Below are 18656 nucleotides of genomic sequence, written 5' to 3' on the forward strand. Positions count from 1 at the left end.
TGGGGAAGTGACAAGCACATTACATAATGCTGGCCCTGTAGCATAAACATGGGCCCTCATGGTATGTGGCTAAAGTGACTTAATTCTTGGTTTTCCCCTGTCCTCGCCTACCTAAGCCAACTAACATCCCATCAGCTATATCTTTCTTTCCTCTTGACTATTCTATGCCCCATTTTGCAATTAGGGCACTGTACCTAGCCTAGCATGAACAACATTATCTCAAATAGGCCATTTCCACTTTCACCAAATGGAGCCTAGAGGCTGATTTAGAGCAGAACTACACAATCAGAACCATCACATAGTACACAATCCTCCTAAGATTGTACTCTTTCAGAACACTGCTGGAGAATTGCATATCTGCATGCTATCCCATTAAAAAAATCCTCCTTGTATGAAGAAAAATACATCAGGGAGCAGGCTGCCAAGCTGGGTTTCTGCAAGGAGGCAGGGGTGTTTTCTGTGTGACAAGGCATCCAGACTTGTGTGCCTCCCCCTACATTCTGGTCTGTAGTGTGAAATGTTTCTGAATGTGATGTCTGTGATCATATCTGAAATGGCAAAATTATGATGAGGAGTTTTTCCTCAGATGAGTTTTCCATGAAGTGGTTTTTGTCCAAGATGATTCCCATGAGATCACTGACCGGTTGGTCAGAAAGAAAGAGATAAAGTTCTCTGAGAGAAAAATCACCTTGAGCAATTCACCTTCTGAGTCTATCCTGGCTTACAGACTTGCCATGAGGATTTTTTTTTAAAATGTAGTAAGTCCTGAACTCCTCAGAAGGGTGAGTTTAAAAGTACTAAAGCAATTATGGCAACCACCAGCATTAGCAAATACGTGCATGCAATGGGGTTGCTGCAGATAAACAGTTATTTGTGTAAATCTGCTCTAGCAAAGTCAGTGTGAGAATTTCACCAGCTCAGATAGCTAATAAATACCATTTTATTAACTTATTTGATCCAGTGACATTTCTATAATATGTGTTATTGGCTTAACACATAGTTTATTATAAATGCAAAGAATGTGACTGTTCAGTTTGTGAACTCTATCTTGCAATAAGGCCCTCATCCACATTTGCACAATCAGAGAAGGGAAAGAAGCCCCAGTTCTGTGTCAGTTGCACGCCACCTTGTTTCCATAATTTCCCATGTCACATATGGGCTGCTGCATCCTCCAACTGGATGAGGCGGGTGGTGGGGGAGGCTTCCAATCCACTGCACAACCAAGACTGTTTCTAGTGTCTAATCCCCTTGCCCTACCAGGGGTAGTGGGAGGAATCAGCAGCAACAAGCCCCTTTCCCATGACCATGTCAGGAGACATAACATTCAGTGCTGCCTCTCATTCTGCCAAATTTTGGGGCATTCAGGGACACCCCTTACTGGATGGCAGCAGCAGTGGAACAGAGATATCAGCAAAGAAAGGGCTATCAGCAAAGAATTTTAATATTGGCAGCAGCACTGCTGGCTTGCTCTCTCTGAAAGGGGCCAAGGTGACATTAGTAGCTAGGACAATCACAGCTTGCCGAGTTTGCATGGTAGCAAGAACCTGGGACAGATCCACTCCCTCCTGTGAGGTCAGAGTTTGTGGATACTGATCATTGCACAAAAGTTAGAGAATGTATAGTAGCTTCTTTAAAGATACCCATCTCCATGACAGCAATGTGCTATGCTACCCTTCAATCTTTGTGTGTGTGTGTGTGTGCGCGCGCGTGTGTATTGAGGGTGGAGGGGGCTTATACAATAAAATAATCCTTTACACTAGAGTTTACAGGAAGGAGTACATGTTGGTTCTGTGACAGGCACAAAAACTTGACTAAGGATGTTTCTTAGTCTGTTTGCACTGGGAAGCATCCAGACAAAAGGATTGTCTTTCAAGTCCAGCATCTTGCTCTATTTCAGGCAGAAGATGAATCTGTGTGCATCGGAGGGGAAATTGTTAGCCTATGCCTGCTTTTCCCCTTATTCCCAAAACAATGCAAGATTTAGAAGTCAGATTACTTTAGAAGGCTAATCTCTATGTATTCAGACAAAAATACGAGACCCAGAAAGAATTCTGTGCTGCCTCTACTGGAAGCAATTTCTTTGGGAGCACATAGCTCAATATATCCTTTGCCAGACCAGGGCATCCAAAGACAGAAATCCCATTTCTTCATGACTATGGGGAAGGTAAAGACGGTATAAGGAAAAAAGGGTGCTGCATGTATCCTCAGTATCTCACTCTCTCACATCATGCAGACAAACAAAAAGCACTCTCCCCACATTCGCCGGAGCATAAGTCTGCTCGCCATCAGGCCCCACCCCACCCAGGCTGCAATCCTATGCAAACTTACCTGGCATTAAGGTCCCTTGAATGCAGTGGGACTTACTTTCCAGTAAACATGCATAGGATTATACTGCAAGGACATCAGGCACAAACGGGGGCTTTCCTCCCGTATCTGCAATCCATGCAGCAACAGGACTCCTACAGGCACCTCCTGAATCTCTCTCGAACTTTCTGCCTACTTCAGATCAAATACAAAGATCTCCTGAAAGGCGGTATCCATCCCATGCGACATGGAGAGGGAGTGTGCGGGTGCACGAGTGCAGCCAGCTAACAAGGTGGAAGGGAGACGAAGCCAGCAGTCCGTCTGGATCCCCCTTCCCTTCCAGCCACAACGGAGTGGCGTCAGCACAGCAGGCGCCTAGCCCAGCCCCTTCAGGGCTCACATTTCAGATCAAACCATGAATTACCTCATTTGCATCCTTTCAGATAAACTGTATCTACGTGTGCCCTGAAACACTTACAAACTGCAACTCCTGACATGATTCAGCTCCCGGTTATGTTGCTGTGCCAGATCATCTGTAAGGAATGCACCTCAGAAGCAACTATTCCCCCTCCCCTGCCACCTCTGGTGGTTGGTGCTGAGAGCTCAACAGGCCAGGCCGTCTCTTCTTTCTTCCCCACGTTCAAGACTGCTGGCTGTTTGTCAGGCTGGCTGACCTAAACCAAGCCTTGTAGGGTAAAGGCAGCCTCGTGTCTATTTCATCAGCAGTAGAATGAACTGGGCTGACCGGGCATCCCTCCCCCGCTCAACTAGAAACAAGGCCTTGCAAACTGACTTCTCACAGAATATGGTCCTACAAGTCGAGCTAGCTTGGCATCTCCACCCTACTCATGCATTTACCTGGCCGCACAGTCAAGATGGCGCTACAGCACGCCTCACCGACCTCATTGGTAGCACAAACTGTGTAGAGGCCGCCATCAGCCACACGGGCACTCCTGACCAGCAGGGTGTGGCGCTCCCCCTCTGCTTTGATAGGGCGAGCGGTACTGCTCCGAAAGGGGATGCCATCCTTGCGCCATGACACTATGGAAAAAGGGTGAGTGGGAAGGACAGATCAGAGCAGGTAGGAGCGTCTCACTAACCCACACATTCACACTGATGTGAAGTTACCTATTTTATCTGTTGAATGCCCAAATTCTGTTCCTGCCAAAGAATATCTGTTCTGGAACAGATGGGTGTCAAACCACATAAATGCTGCCATTTCTGAATTTCCTAAAACGGACTTCCTATGCTTTTCATATCTGTGGGCATTATCTTCCCTGGGTTATTTCCCAATCTTAATGCAGAACTATAGTCTGCATTATTAAAGGAGATGGTATGGGCACCTATTGATCTTGGAAAATTGTTCGCCAGAAATGTTTATCAACTCTTGCTATTATAATTTACAAATGGTGCTGGGGTTGGTGGTGAAGAATTCTTTGCATCGATGGGTAAGGTCCAGCCTAGATCTGGAGGGTGTGCCCAAGGGGCCAAGCCCAGCAGTTTCAGTGTCTGAGTGGAAGAAGTGTGAATATCCCTAGAAGAACAGCTCAAACAAAACAAATATCCTTTGCTCCTATTTTTTATTGCACCAAGACTCATCTTAATCTTGCCTGCACTGGGTACCCCAGTAAGTTTGCCTGTGAAAACTGCCTGGTATGTCAGTCACTTGCCTTCTGGGGAAGGGTTGCCCGTGATGATACATTTGAATAGCACCTCAGTTCCAGCTGTGATTGTTACATCCTGGATAGGGATCTCAAAGATGGGTGCCTCCAGCGGATCCTCGCCTGCTGAGATGTAGGAATCATCGGAGGATTCTGCAGAGAGACAGGTAGAAAGAGCAGCTGCAGAAGGGGCCATATGGAGGAAGGCTGAGAATCTGAATCCCATGGGGAAGGATTGTATGTTCTTGGCTCCCTCAATCAAGACTGATGCTGTAGGAAAGCCCTTTTATGTGCTATTGCTTGCAGCTTGCTCAAACTCAATAATCCCTCTAGCACAGAGCATGTTCCTGATCTGATCTGCCTACTAAAGAATTAAATGAGCCCCCTGAGCAGCAAAGCTTATCTTGCCTTGATGCTAACAGCCACAATCCCAGGTCTATAAAGAATAATCAAAATTGATAGGCCCTGTTTCACTTGTTCTCAGGAGGAAAATACTTAGAACACTCACAAAACCACAGTTATAGCTGGATATACTCAAAGTTCATCATAGGCTTAGACTGTTTAATTATATCAACATTTGCTTATATAGTATACTGAGTCAGGCTGTCAAGGAAAGAAGTAGGTGATTTTCTTTCCCATCCGTGCTTTGGAGATGCAGCATAACAGCTACATGGGATATGCACTATTTCTGTGCATCCCAAATGTGTCTCTCTTTTAGCCTTGGCCTCAGTCCACAAAATGGGGGTACTAAGGCCAATCTACTTACCTCACAAAGTTGTTGGAAGCATTCCCAAGGAGCATACTAGGTTAAAGGACAAATAATCTGCACTGAAGCAAGGAACAGGTCTTGTCACTCTTGACCCAACAACTGCATATATACTGAAATTCCTGTCACAAAATCCCAGTGAGCCATTAGAATACTACAATTCCTTGTTAAGTGACACGTAACCCCAGAGAGCTGCAACTATTTAATTTCTGCACATACTGCATTATGTTTTGTAATTGCCAACTACTTAGAGACCCCCGTCTTTACCTATGAAGATCCTATACTATTTAGATATGGTCAAAAATGAGATACGAAGTTCCATTTTTGCAACCATTGTATTTTTCTCCCATCTTCTATTAATAAGAGGGCAGTGTGTCCCTTCAGTTTATGGAAAACTATGAAGATGTCAGATACAATCAACCAGATTGAATAGTCTTGTTTTTAATGGAATGTGCTTATCATCGATTCCATATCTGTTGTATTTTGCTGTTAGGTCAGACATCCATGTATATACTTCCTGTTAAGACCTAAGCAATCACTTTTCTTCTGCAATTTATGTATTTGTTTGCTTTGAAATCTAAACAAAATGCGTTTGGCTAAAGCTTCCAAAATAGCTAATATTCTTGAAATTCTTTTATGAATGTTGATGGTTGCTTTTCTTGAGATCAACAGCCACCTCAGGTACAATGCCATGTGAAACTGCTTAATCTACTCTGTTTTCTCCACAAAAAAAGTCAACCTAGGACTGGGTTTGTGTGGGAAACATACTGGTCCAATGAGATCAGTATTTTCACATACCCTTTTCCACTTCATATGGGGTGCATGAGAATTTGGTGGTAAGAGATAGATAAAATGGGTGAGCTTTATGAGAATAGAAGAGGTAGGAACAGTTGCTACAGTTAGAAATGTGTGGCTTATCATCTTGCATCACTTATACTTTGATCCATTTTCTCATGTTAAATTGATTTTATGGGACAATCAAGATCTAAAATGGCTAAGGAAATATGTTTGTGGTGGATGTGGACAGATAAGGCAACTTTTACTTTTGATCAACTGGTGGGTGCAAGGATGTGATCTTGTCACTTTCTAGCCTGTGTACCAAATATGACATGCCAACTATAACAGAATAGCAATAATTGCAGTTGGAGGAACTTTACCAGCCACGTTTATCATACCAGAATCTCCATAATTATTAGAAACACTTATTGAAGCTAGTCCGTGTCCCATGATCCATGTCTATAAATTCTTGATATAGGTGAATAAATACAAGATGCAAGTTTTAAGTAAAAGCAGAATCAGGCGTGTTATGGCCCCATTCTTCTTAATCAGTTGATCACCACTTTGGTGCCTGTGGCTCTTAAGCAGCATCTTATTCATTAAAAAGAAACATTTTGTGTCTATTAGTCTAATTCAATGCAGTGCAATGCAGCTAATGCTTTTGAAACACGTGTTTTAACAAAGTGCAGTAGTTGCTTCTTTGGGCAGGGGGAGCAGTTCTTATATGGATACATTTTGTACTAGAACAGTCTTTAATATTCACTGAAGCACATGGTTTTGAAAATTTTTACCTGTTTCCCAGAAATTAATGAATGATCAGTATAAATGGATACTCTGGCCCCTCTTGAGAGATAAAACACTGATATTGCAGCACTGGAAGAATAAATGCTCACTTCCCATAATGTGATGGAATGAGGTGTTTATACCACTTTCAAAGCTTGAATGAATGGCATTCGAAGTCCTTACTCTTATGCAGGTTTTGTCCTCCTATCCTTTCATGCCACTTCCAACCCTAACTTCATCCTTGCTCAGCTTGGGGTATTATGGTTCCCCAGCCTGGCTTTTCTATGGTTCCCTAGACCCAGTGTCAAGCTCAGGTGACTCTCTAGGCAGAACACTAGAAACTGATAAAGTGGGCAAAAGCTTGAGAAACAAGTAGCATAGATGTTGGCAAAGCTTGCCCCAGACACAGAACTTACCAACCGTTCTTGATGAGATCATTCAGTCTTAGGTAGGCAGGCAAGCATGATGCCCTGGACTGAGTCTCAAGGGTGTCACCTAGGCTGCAAAAATGCTCTGAGGTCCCTCTCCACCTTTGTGGGAAGGCCTGTTCTCCACAAGGCACACAGGAAAATGTTCCTGCCCTGCTTTGTCAGGTTCTTTCCTAGTGAGACCACTGCAGCACTTGCCTTTCTCCCATACCTGGTTCAGGTGACGTGTGTCTGGTCCGTCGGCCCTTGCCTCTGTTCCGTGCACTCTTCCCTTCCTGAAGCTGCAATGCATTGTCCTTCTTCTCCATCACTTTCCCAGTCTTTCTCTCCAACTCTCTGTTTGCACCCTGTGTCCCCACTGGCCTGCTTCTTTCTGGACCTGATTCTCCTTTGCCCCAGGGCAGGGAATGTCCATCCTGGCCAGACTCCCGTTTCCAGGCACGTGAGGTTCCATTTGGATCCTTAGGCTCATGGCTTGCTTTTGCTAGGTTCATGGAGCCTCCATCCACGCAGTCATTACTTTCAAGAGGCCCACCCTGCAGCAAGTCCCTCCGTCCCAATGGGGCAGCATGAGACAGCAGGCAATGCTCCACCTTCCGCCGCAACTCCTGTCCATTCATTTCCACTTCCTTTGGACCTCGGTCCAGTTCAGCTGTAGCTCCGTTCCTTGAGAGAAGCTTCTGGGTCCCCTTGGGCTCATTCCTGGACCCCACAAGTCCCACGCTGGACAACACTAGCTGTTGAACACCATGTGCATTCTCGGTCAGTGGTAAAGCTTTAAGGGGTTTGAGCTTCCTTGGTGGGGGTACTCTGGGGGCAGGCAGCTCTGCCAAGGCATGAGGGGATGGTGACCGGAACAATTCTTGAGATCGCCGCAGCTGCTGCTGAGACACCGTGCGCTTGATACGGCCGAGTTCCTCAGTGAATTTGTGCTCCAGGTCATGCACACGACTAGAGAAGCGGCCACGCTCATCCAAGGAAGCTGCCTTCTGGTGGAAAGCCTGGCGCCGGAAGGCCACTCCTCCCAGTTCTGAGCGGCTGTCCGCTTGCAGGTCATCCTGAGAGCCAGCTGAGAAGAAGGGGCTGGCATCATCCAAACCAGGCTGATCAAAGGAGCGTGTCTTGCGCAGGGGCAGCCACGTGTGGCCTGCAAAAGGGTTTTCATTCTGTTCCAGGCTTTTTCGCCGCTCCTCAAAGAATTTGAACTTGTCAAAGATCTTGGAGCCTGACCGGGGCAGCTTGGGCGAGGGGCGGAGGACAGACACACGGCTGGAGGCCTCACTCAGTGGTGTCTGGGGCCGTGACTCCCCTGTGCCTGCCTGAGAGTAGCCTGATGACTTGGGGCGCTTCAGCTTCTCATCGAATTCCTCCAGTGCTGTGTCTTGGGAGTCAGGGGGCATCAGCAACTTTCTGCGGGGAGCCACAGGTGGGGTGGGGCCCCGGCTGGCCCCAAGTGGCTGGACTGGGCACAGCCCTGCTCGGGGGGACACTGGGCGCTGAAGAGGTGGCTTCTGTGCAGGTGGGTAGAGGGTATCTGTGCTGGTTTTGCTGCTGCTGTTGGCCTCATCCCTCCGGTACCCACCATGAGGGAGGCTGCTGCAGTTGGAAAACAAGAGATGGCAAGGTTTGCTAAGGCAGGAGAGCCCAAAATCTCAGGGGAGGCGAGAAACATGGGATGAGATACCTACAGGGACAATAAACTATGGCCATGTTTACAATGGCACCTGGGGTTAAATTACCCGTGTAAGAGAGAAAAAGGAAGTTGCTTCTTCTCTTCCTCCAGGGAGACGGAAACACCACATGACTCTATCCTCTTTCACAAACCAGATTTCTCATGGCTCTGGAGGTGGCATGGCTGTGCCTGTGTTTGCCTTCTGCAGCACGTGGCTTTCAAACTGTGAGCATCTCTTGGACCTGTTTGCTCCACAAAGAGCCTTCTGCAATGCACCTGCCCTCTGCTATGGCACAGTGTGGTTTCAGAGTCATACGGATGAGTCCAGTTTCATGACAGGGGCTTTGGTTCACTTCCAGCTCTATATTCCTAAAAACCTGATGGGTCCGTTGTATTTCTCTGCCCAAAGTCCAGGGAAAAACAGCCACTCTTCATGGCAAGATCCAACTGTTGGTCTTACCTCCAGAATGAGCTGTGCCAGGGTTCCAGACGAGGGCAAAGGAGGAAATGTGGGGTCAATCAGGCTGTACATCAGTGAAATCTCACATTAGGCTAAGGAGAGGGGTGGGGAGACATGGGGGAGGCCCTCGTGCAACCAGAAATGCAACACAAGGGAGAGCAGAAGAAAATATATAGCCATATCCAGTATACAAACATGCTTCTTCCTACAGGTACAAATACTAATGCAGCTGCAAATATACACACAGACATGTGCACTCATTCCAATGGCAATTTAGGGTGTTTCCGGACAGAGGGGTCCTACCACTGTGAACAAAAGGAACAGTACAATTGTTACATTTTTTCCCTATGTAGATATTCTGTGTTAAGGAAAAAGGTGGAAAATGCACTGAGAAAATATGAGAGGGTCACAAACAGAAGAAAGCATTGTTTTCTGGACCCCCCCTACATTTAAGTGAATGAAGTCAACTTATGGCACCACAAAAACCTCATCTGGAAGCACCCTCGGATCCTTATGAGAGATGGGTATGCATGCTTAGCCGAATGGGCACATGCGCGCGCGCACACACGCACACACACACACACACACACACACAGAATGACCATTGTCCATGTATATGCTTTAACATATACCATGGTCTTTCCTTCACTTCTTAACAGCAGGCAATGTTGATGATAAGCATGAGGAGAAGGTGGGGAAAGCAACTTCAGGAAGAAGATGAGGCATGTGCAGGACTCTCTATGTGCTACTGGTTCCCACAGGGACACTGATCCTAACAGAGTGCTGCACCCAAGCTCCATCAGATCCTCCTCACCACATCCTCGCTGTCTCTGCAAATCAGCATGGGATTTGCTGTCATTTTCATAACACAATGTGTTCAGCTTTCATTTTAAAGAAGAACTGCTGGTGTTTTCCCCATTATTGCAGGAGTAGGGAGCAGGGAAGAACAAAACTGTGTGGGTGGTGGTGCTTGCTAATGGCTCAGAAGCTAGAGAAGAGCTATATATGGCTTGAAAGGAAGAGATCTAGCCTGCTGCACACCTTCTTATCTCCTCCTGTGGATTCACTTGTTTGGAGCTTTCCTTGACAACACCCACATCATAAACATCCTTCCCTAGGTACATTCCCATCTCCTAATTACTTTCTTATAGGCCAAGGAACGAGGATATCTTAGGCATTTCTAATCCCAATATAAATCTTTCCCCACAGTGGATAAATAATCTGTCACTGAATTGTCTATTGGTTTCAGTGAAAGCTGTTCCTGGTGAAATTTCTATTAATGTTCACCCAAGATCTGCTTTCCTATAACTAAGACCCAGGAGAACTAGTCTTTTCTGCCTAAACAACAGAAAATAAGTCTGTGCCTTCTTGTAAGGACAAATTAAAAGAAACTCTTGTGAAGCCACTGTCCCGTATTCTTTTGTACTTGTTTCCTTTAAAAAGAAAAGTCAAGACAGTGCTTCTTGTCATTTCCTTGAGAAGGAATCGACCAAATACTGAATTCTCAGTGTGACACTTGAAACAGATAATAGCTATCTTTCTTCTTTCTAGAGAAACAAGATGTTAAGTACAGGGTCATGGAATTTCTATATAATCTAAAGAATATTGAACATTGTTCTCCAAATCTTTAATAACTATCTTTGAGCAATACAACATTTTCTTTTTCTATAGGACTATGTTGGTAGCTTCCTGATAGTTGGAGGACTATTCTACATGAAGCATTTATTGCACACTTGTCATTCCCTATTCATCATTGATTAAGGGTTCTTTAGATGATGCTCTGACCCTCCAATTTCACTTCTGTGCTTAAAAATCTCTTTGGACAAAATGGTTTTAGGGCAGGGAAAATGCAGTATTTAATTGTTAAAACTAAGAAAACTGCTTCTTTGTTTGTGCTATTCATGCTTTGCTAATATACCACAGTGCCATTTAGAGGTTATGCTACAGAAAAGCAAGAAAGTAAACACTGCAGTGCTCAGATCTTAAAACTGCAACCACATCAAGACTAGATACATTGGATTAACAGCCTCAAGTATAAAAGCTAGCAATTTCATGCGACTCCTGGTTTTAGTTCATAATTCAGACCAGCTGTTTAGCTTCTGGTTTACCATATCACAGAAATCTAGAGGTGTTCATTTTTTAAGGGGGTGACAAAGGGAAGAAGACTGAAGAACCTTCTTTGATCCTTATGGATAGGGGGTTTCTAATTGTCACTGTTCTGGTGGAATTTCTTTAATAATAGGTGAATGGTGACATTAAAGCCTTGCTTTGAGGAATGCTTGAGATGGGACTTCCTCTAGGCTACCTTTAAGGGTGGGAGCCTTGTTTGTGCCTTTCTTCCCATTTCCTCCTAGTGCTTAACCCCCTCACATCCAAGCAGAGTAGTGGGACTCTATCTGACCCAAGTCCTTGTGAGAATCACTACCAGTTACTGCAGATGTGGTGCACCGGAACAGAGACCCAAGTGTCCTGGCAACCATTAGGGTGGGGCTGGCAACCTGGTGCCCTCTAGATATTATGGACTGCAACTCCCATGAATCCCAGTCAGTATTGCCATCAGTCAAAAATTAAGGGAGGTACAATCCAAAACATCTGGAGTGCACCAAGTCACCAACTGCTGTAACAGTGGGTGCTCCATACTAGTTTGCATCTGCCCCCATTTTTACTTCCACCAAGCCAGTCCTGGAGGGCTTGGCCCTCTGAATGAAGTCAAACTTCAAGCTGCAATGGCAATTTTACATCAGACGAACATATGCCAACTTATCTTATTTATGTATAGCAGAATCTCTCACTGTTGAGAGCCAGTGTGGTGTGGCAGTTAGAGTGCAGGACTGGAACTGAGATGTGGGTTCTAGTCCCCACTCAGCCAGGAAAGCTCACTGGGTGACTTAGGACCAGTCACAACTCCCAGCCTAGCCTATATTACAGGATTGTCATGAGGATACGTGGACGGGTGGAGAATCTTGTTAGCTGCCTTGGGTTCCTTATAGGAGGAAGTGAGGCAGGTTATAAATGTGATTTCAGCAGTAGCAGCAGCAGCATCTACTCAGAGTAAAGCACTTTTGTCCTCTAGGTTTCAATGGGAGCGATGTAAGCACGTGCTTAACCATTCCCATGAAATAAACACAGCTCAGAAGTGCTTAACATTGGCTAGATTGCACCCATAACAGATAGAGAATACATTTGGAGCCAGAATCTGAAAGGTTTAATTGACTCATTTTCTTGGCTGGTCATTTACATGGCTTATGATACAGCCCACTGCACCTGTGTTCTGCTCAAAGCAGAGCACTGGGGCTCTTTATACACCCACAACCGATGTGCTGATATTTATTCAATTCTAGTGCTGAGGGGCTACAAGTCCTAGATGGAACCACATGACCCTAAAGGTTTCAGTCTGCCTTATGGTAAGGAGTCAGGTCAAATCTGAAAAAAGGGACCACACTCCAGAATGAGGGGAGTTATGGTGTTCCTGCTCCCTATGCCAATAGGGGAGACTGCAGCCTGGGGGAGTCATAATGGGGGATACTGACCTACAAGTAGCCTGCAACGGAACAGAAAAGGAATGGCACGGGGCTAGGGAGGTTAGGGAAAGAACAGATACTGCAATGACCTGATAGGTGTGCCTGGTTCCAAAGGGCTAAGAGTGCAAGGGCGGCTTTGGATGGAAGGTGCCATGACGTCAGGGATCAGGATTAGGATGAAGGGGCTCAGGAGGGACTGAGCGGTGCACTGGAATCATGACTGAGAGGCTGAGAGTTTTGTGGGGGTCATGACTGGGGGTAGAGGAAAATGATGGTCCCAGCACAATGGCCCCTGCACCCCATTCCCTGGCCCCACTGCTACTTACACGTGCAGGGAGAGGGCACGGCCCCGGTACAGGCTGAAGGCACTGCCGTAGGGGTCGCTCCCTAGAGACAGGCTGTCCTCGGACCCCGGGGCCACACCAATCAGCTCCGCCCGTGATGCCCGCACCAGCGGCTCCACCCCCAGGTGCCGGGCCTCGGCAGGTGCTTGCCTTGGAATGCTGGGGTGCAGGTAGGGTCCCCTCACGGTGGGGCCAGCCTCTGGATCCTTTTCCAACACCGTGGCTTGGCTCCCTGACCAACTGGAGTGCTCATCTGTCTGGGACAGGCCTGGCACCGAGGTTGGCGTTGTCTTCATGGAGGCATCCACCAGCGTGTCCGACTCCCCTGTCAGAAACACAGAGAAGGACTGATTGAGGGGACTAGGAACCAGCAGTGCGGTGGTAAATTTGGAAGTGCAGGTATGTATCATGATCCTCCCCCTAGCCACATCCCCAAGAAGCACTCAAAAACACATGCATACCTATCCATATCAACAAAACAGTTCTCATGTTCTTCTCCTCTGCCTTGATACAGCTAAACGCTGTTAATGGCCTATTTAAGAACAAGGCACCCCAAAATACTTTGTAATACAACAGGGAACAATATATTGTTGCTTGGGAAAAGCAGTTTCCTCTTCAGCTGCTGTGAGGATGGCCAGGTGTATTGGAGAAGGGAGGCATCCCAGAAAGTGCTGATCAGAAAGTGTTGGTGCTGCATCCAAGGGAGCCCTGGATCCACTACACCCCTGCTGGGCTTTTCCCCTTTCCTTCCCTCAGGCTGGGATCAGGCTGAGTGGCACTGATAATGATGCATGTGCAGAGGCCTGAGGCCACATTTTTGAGCCAGAGGAGTTCCAAGCCTGTCCTCAGAAGAGCCTGTAATATTTTAGGATTTGATAGATATTGTTTAATTGAAGTGGCTATAAAATACCAGTTTCTTGGGGCATGCAGTGCCATACTATATATCTTGTGTAAGTGTAAGGTCATATTCCTAGAGGCTAAGAATAAGCATTTTTCTCTCAAGTGGGGCTCATCAGCTGGAAAGGACAAAGTGGAGGGTGGGGAGAGGGAAAGAGAACGAGATGCGGGGAGGCTTGGTTGGCCCCTGAAGATCCCAACTGCCAGTAAGATTTGACCAGGGAGAGGGGAAGGATAATTCCACAATGTACACAGTCAAACGTTTGTAGCAGGGATAGGGAGAATTAATATTTTCTCTTTACAACAATGTAAATGAATCTTTGTATAGCTTGTAGTATATAGCTTACTGTCGTTAACACCTATTACAATTCTCCAACTTAATACACTTATAGTATATCTGTGCATAACACCTATTCCAGTAATTGATATATGGTAGCCAACTTCTTTAGAAAGTCTGGATGGAGCTCATTCTCCCCCGCCCCACACATAGCCACTTATAGGATGTTGTTTTATTCATCACTGTGATAGTCCAAATCCTTGCCTTTCCCATGACCAGTAAAGGAATAAAATATGCAGAAATGGTAGAATTAGATCAAGTAAAGTAAGGAAATATGCAAAATGCCTATTAGATGTAATTTATTCAGGTTGCAGAATTCAGCTCTTCTTACTGCAGAATTTGGACTTTCTGGATGCAAGTAAGAGCACATGGTCAGACTATCTGCCTAGCTAGTCTAGTACTCTCTGCTCTGACTGGCAGCTACATCTATTCAGAGTAGCAAGCAGAGAGCCTATAGCATCCCCTGCTACCTAATCCTTCTAATTATAGATACCCAAGTTTGAAACTGGGACTGAAACATGCAAAAGCAGATGTTCTGCCATCGAACTATGGTCTTTCCCCTTTATTAAAGCCATATTGTAAGTTAAGTATTTGGCTCCAAGCATATACTTTTTCTCAGTGAGTCGTACCACCTGTATTCATTAAGGCCAATTTTTTGGTGTTGGGTCACTCAGTATCATGAGAAAGGGGCAGCTTCTGCATGTATCACCATAGCATCTGCAGGTACTGCTGGTTACCTTTTGTGGGTGTACTCAGGGAAACAATGCAGTGCTGGCTAACCCTGACCCATGACACTGAGCCACTGACCTCAGACACTGGGAGTCAAGGCAGGAATCTGCTGCACAGACTTATCCCATCCTGAGTTCCACTATCTAATTGTACTAAAATGGGGCGGACAACTTGTGGTCCTCCAGATGTTGCTAGACTGCAACTTCAATTGGCTCTAGGCAGCACAGCCAGTGATGAAGGATGATGGGAGCTCTAGCTGAACAACACCTGGGGGAGCCACAAGTTGCTCTTTCCTGTGCTGAAGGGTGATAACATTTTGGAAACAGGGTTTTTTTTTTTTTTTTTTTTTTTTGAGGGGAGAATGTTTGCTTATGTTAAGGTATGTAAGGATTGTTATGTATAAGCCCATTGATGTACGTGGCCCTTTAGAGGAGGGGTAGGGAACTCAGCCAAGAAACAGATAAACATTTCTCCCTAGAGTCAGACGCTACTGGATATAATGTCAAGGGGAAACTTTTACCTTTACCTAGGGAACTTCTGTCCCCATAGTGTTGCTGAACCACAACTTGTGTCACCATGCTGGCTGAATCAGATGGGAGCTGGAGTCCAGCAACATCTGGAAGGGTCCAAATTTCCCCGCCCTGACTTTAGAGAATAAAAGTTATAGATACTTCTGTGCTTACACTCCAGACTGCATCCAGGACTCTATACCTTGCTCAGTTCACAATATGACTCCTCTTAAACATGATGACCATATGTGGTCTTACTAGCACTCTTTTCCCTCTTTTGCCTTGTCACTGAGAGAAGAGTGTCTGAAAGTTGTTTCAAGTGACTGTATACTGCAGGGCTCTAATGTGGGGAGGCAATTGGTAAAGGCTGTGATTTTTCAGCTTTATTTCTGTAGTATCTAATGACCTTTATGCTTTGCTGGGTCCTTCCCTGATATAAAGTTGCCCTCTTTATTAAGTTCATGTTCTGCATCAGTTATCATGTGCCCTGCTTCCCAAAGAAGGTTCTGTCAAGCTTGCTATGTCTCCAGAAAGAAAATGTTAAGGCCAGTGATACAAAAAGGACTAGAGTAGCCCCTGCTTAGAGAATCTGTCTACCATTTTACATGGCTGGTGAATCAAAACAGTGATGTGGTTTGCATGCCATGGAAGCCAACAAACAAAAGCAACTGCTGGTGGCTGTGGTGTCATGTACATTCAGCCCAGGTTACACATGATGGTTTGGGATTTTTCTAAACAAGAGGAGAATCCATGGGCTGTTTGAGACTTCCTTCTACTGACTATGGGTTGTCATGTCAACCAAACCTGAATATTTGACTCCGCTTTAGATGAAGGCTCACAGCCAATGACTTGCTGGACATTCTTGCTTGCAACTCTCCCTGAGCTAGCCCTGGTTACTGCCAGGGCCAACTATCCTACAAGGGGTCAAGCTGCACTTGGAGGCAGCTGAGACTGGCTTCTTTCCCTCCCCACTGAAATGCTGAGCTGTTTTCAGTTTGCCATATCTTTTTTGACACTTAAAAAAAAGCAGACATTTTTTTAAAAGCTTCACAGCCAGCTTTTCCAGTCAAGTCTTGCACAATGTCCCTTCAGAGCGCCACAGAAGTACCCAGTATTTTTATTTATTTTTTGCGCCCACATATGAATGCAAACCCCCCACCCCTTTTTGTGCTCATTTCCAAAGCACAAATGGAATAAATTCATACCTAGATTGAGGCAATATGTGTTTGTTGGTAAGTGGCTGTCAAATGCAGCAGTCCCTTAACATGGAGAAGTTGAACAGGAAATTGGTAGACTTACACTGGGACAGATTTCTGAGTCCAAATTCCCAAAATACTGCTCAAACCCACCCCTCAACATAATCAGATTCCCTTTTAAAAAAGGTGGTGGGAGACTCACTTTTCTACTTTCTGAAGTCCCTACAGGGTCAGGGTGTAAAAGAGGCCTTACAGAACAACCAACTAACCCACCATGGCAAGTTGCCACAATGGGTTCTTGTGATGTGTGACTGTACTCAGTGTGGACTTCTTGTGTAGATATTAATGTATGTAGGTTGCAATTTGCATTCAGTCTCTCAGGAATACTGACAGAAAGGTTTTAGCACAGTTTCCCTGACCTTGCAACAAATAGGCTGGACTACAACTCTCGTTAATTCCTTGTAGTTCAACATGTCTGGTGGACATAAGGTTGAGGAAAGCTGATTTTAGCCAATAATCCAAGAAAGCAGAAGTGAACATTCAACAGTTTGTCTCTCACAGTCCTAAGCAGGAACTGTGTATGACATACCACCTGTGACACAGAAACATAATAATAGGTTAACAGGAAAATTACAAGCTTGGATTATAAAGGCATTATGTGGCAGAAGGTCTGGGACACCAGCAGGAACATTTTTATGATAAACTGTCAGCTCTGATCACCACACTTTGCCATATCTTTACACTCCTTGCCTGGCTTCTGCTCACCTGTAGGGGAGCTATAGGTTGTCTCATCCTGGAGTTGGCTGCGTTGGGTCACCTGTGTGCTGCTGGCATCATCTTCTCCCGTCTCCGAGTCTAAAGCAAGAAAAAGAACAAGGTGAGGAGGGGACATTGCAAGATCTGCTCCTTGACCCTGAGTGTTCAGTCCCATTTTCCACTGAATGGAAAAACCGCAGACTCCATGTGACTTGCAAGTCCTTGGTAAGATCTTGCAAATTCAGTTTTCAGTATTAAAAACAATGACACAAACAACCACAAGAGAAAGAGAGAGAAGGAAAGTTCTCAGTTTTACAGATATGCTTGAAAGGATGAGGGCCCAGTGATTAGAGAGCTATAAGCACCAGCAGGCAAATCATAACTTTCATACTTCACCACATTTGGCTTTTGAATGTAAGGATTAGAGAAATACCAGGGTTTTCAGCCAGCCAAGGTAGTTCACAGTCTGAACTGAAAATTATGGAATGTCATACTTCTTGGAATGCTTCTTGATATTTATTATATATTATAATGCATATTCCATTATATTAGGTATATTATGCCTTTATTATGTAGATTAGCATATAGCTTCAGTTATAGGATGACTCATAAACCGATTGACTGAATGAATAAATGAATAGGCAGGGAAAAGATATTGAAGACATTCATTTCAGACAATATATTGCATATAATATGCAAGAAGATTGCAGTTTCACCACTGGGGATGGAAAGGAAAATTATTGCAAGGTCTTAAAACAATGGCACCAAACCCCATATCATCTAAGCAAAACGTATCTAGAAAAACCAATAAATGCAAAAAATGTGTGCAGTCTAACATGCATTTTCCACATATGGCCAACTGCCCATAAAGTTATCTGGGAGTAAAATTCTTCTATGTGATATATTTCACATGAAATTTCCCAATCATTCTTAAACCTCCAACACTGTTCAGGGATTTTGATGAGTCAATTTGACAAACTCATTTGGTAACTGCAGCTAAAATGTTTATGGCCAAAAAGTGGCATGAATCTTCCCTTCCCTCCCTAAAACAATGGTTGGCTAAACTGTAGGAAGCTGACAGGAGTGTCACCTATTATGGAACATGTGCAATTAAGGGATGACAGTGTTCAGAGGATTTTTTAGACTAAATGGTTTTCTTTTATTGATGTTACAAAGAGAAGGTACAATGTGAGGCCCAATTTGTATAAAAGAGCTTTTGGGGATTGTTAACCAGTTTCTATATTCTTATGATTTAAAAAAATCATAAGTGTTTATAAAGAATTGAGCAGAGAGAGGGAAGAAAGTGCTTCTTGAAAACAAAACACAATGCCAAATCAGCTCAGATGTATTGCTCCAGCAGACTTTGTTTTGCCACTGCTTGAGCTCAGGGTAAGAAAGTCCAAGGGTGATTTCAGAAGAAGTTTTTGCTGTGTAATTGTCCCACATCAATTACAATATTTTATAGGAGATCCAGACACAGTCATTTTCCTCTTGTAATTGCTTCCTTCTTTTTTTT

General features: G+C 44.9%; 1 protein-coding gene across 4 annotated transcripts in view; it reads right to left on the reverse strand.

Annotated features, from left to right (window-relative positions):
- The window catches only part of SPEG (striated muscle enriched protein kinase), a 119780-nt gene that overhangs the window by 54311 nt on the left and 46813 nt on the right, over positions 1 to 18656 (reverse strand). For all 4 annotated transcript variants that reach the window (XM_044437969.1, XM_044437968.1, XM_044437970.1 and 1 more), the window contains exons 2-6: positions 17150 to 17239; positions 12867 to 13041; positions 6931 to 8315; positions 3975 to 4118; positions 3163 to 3345 (exon numbers count right to left, since the gene is read on the reverse strand). In XM_044437969.1, the coding sequence (XP_044293904.1) occupies positions 3163 to 3345; positions 3975 to 4118; positions 6931 to 8315; positions 12867 to 13041; positions 17150 to 17239 (1977 nt within the window). The remainder of the gene's footprint in view (positions 1 to 3162; positions 3346 to 3974; positions 4119 to 6930; positions 8316 to 12866; positions 13042 to 17149; positions 17240 to 18656) is intronic.

Source organism: Varanus komodoensis, unplaced genomic scaffold (genome assembly GCF_004798865.1).
Source record: "Varanus komodoensis strain SLA01 unplaced genomic scaffold, ASM479886v1 scaffold32, whole genome shotgun sequence".
In the NCBI taxonomy this organism is placed as follows: domain Eukaryota; kingdom Metazoa; phylum Chordata; class Lepidosauria; order Squamata; family Varanidae; genus Varanus; species Varanus komodoensis.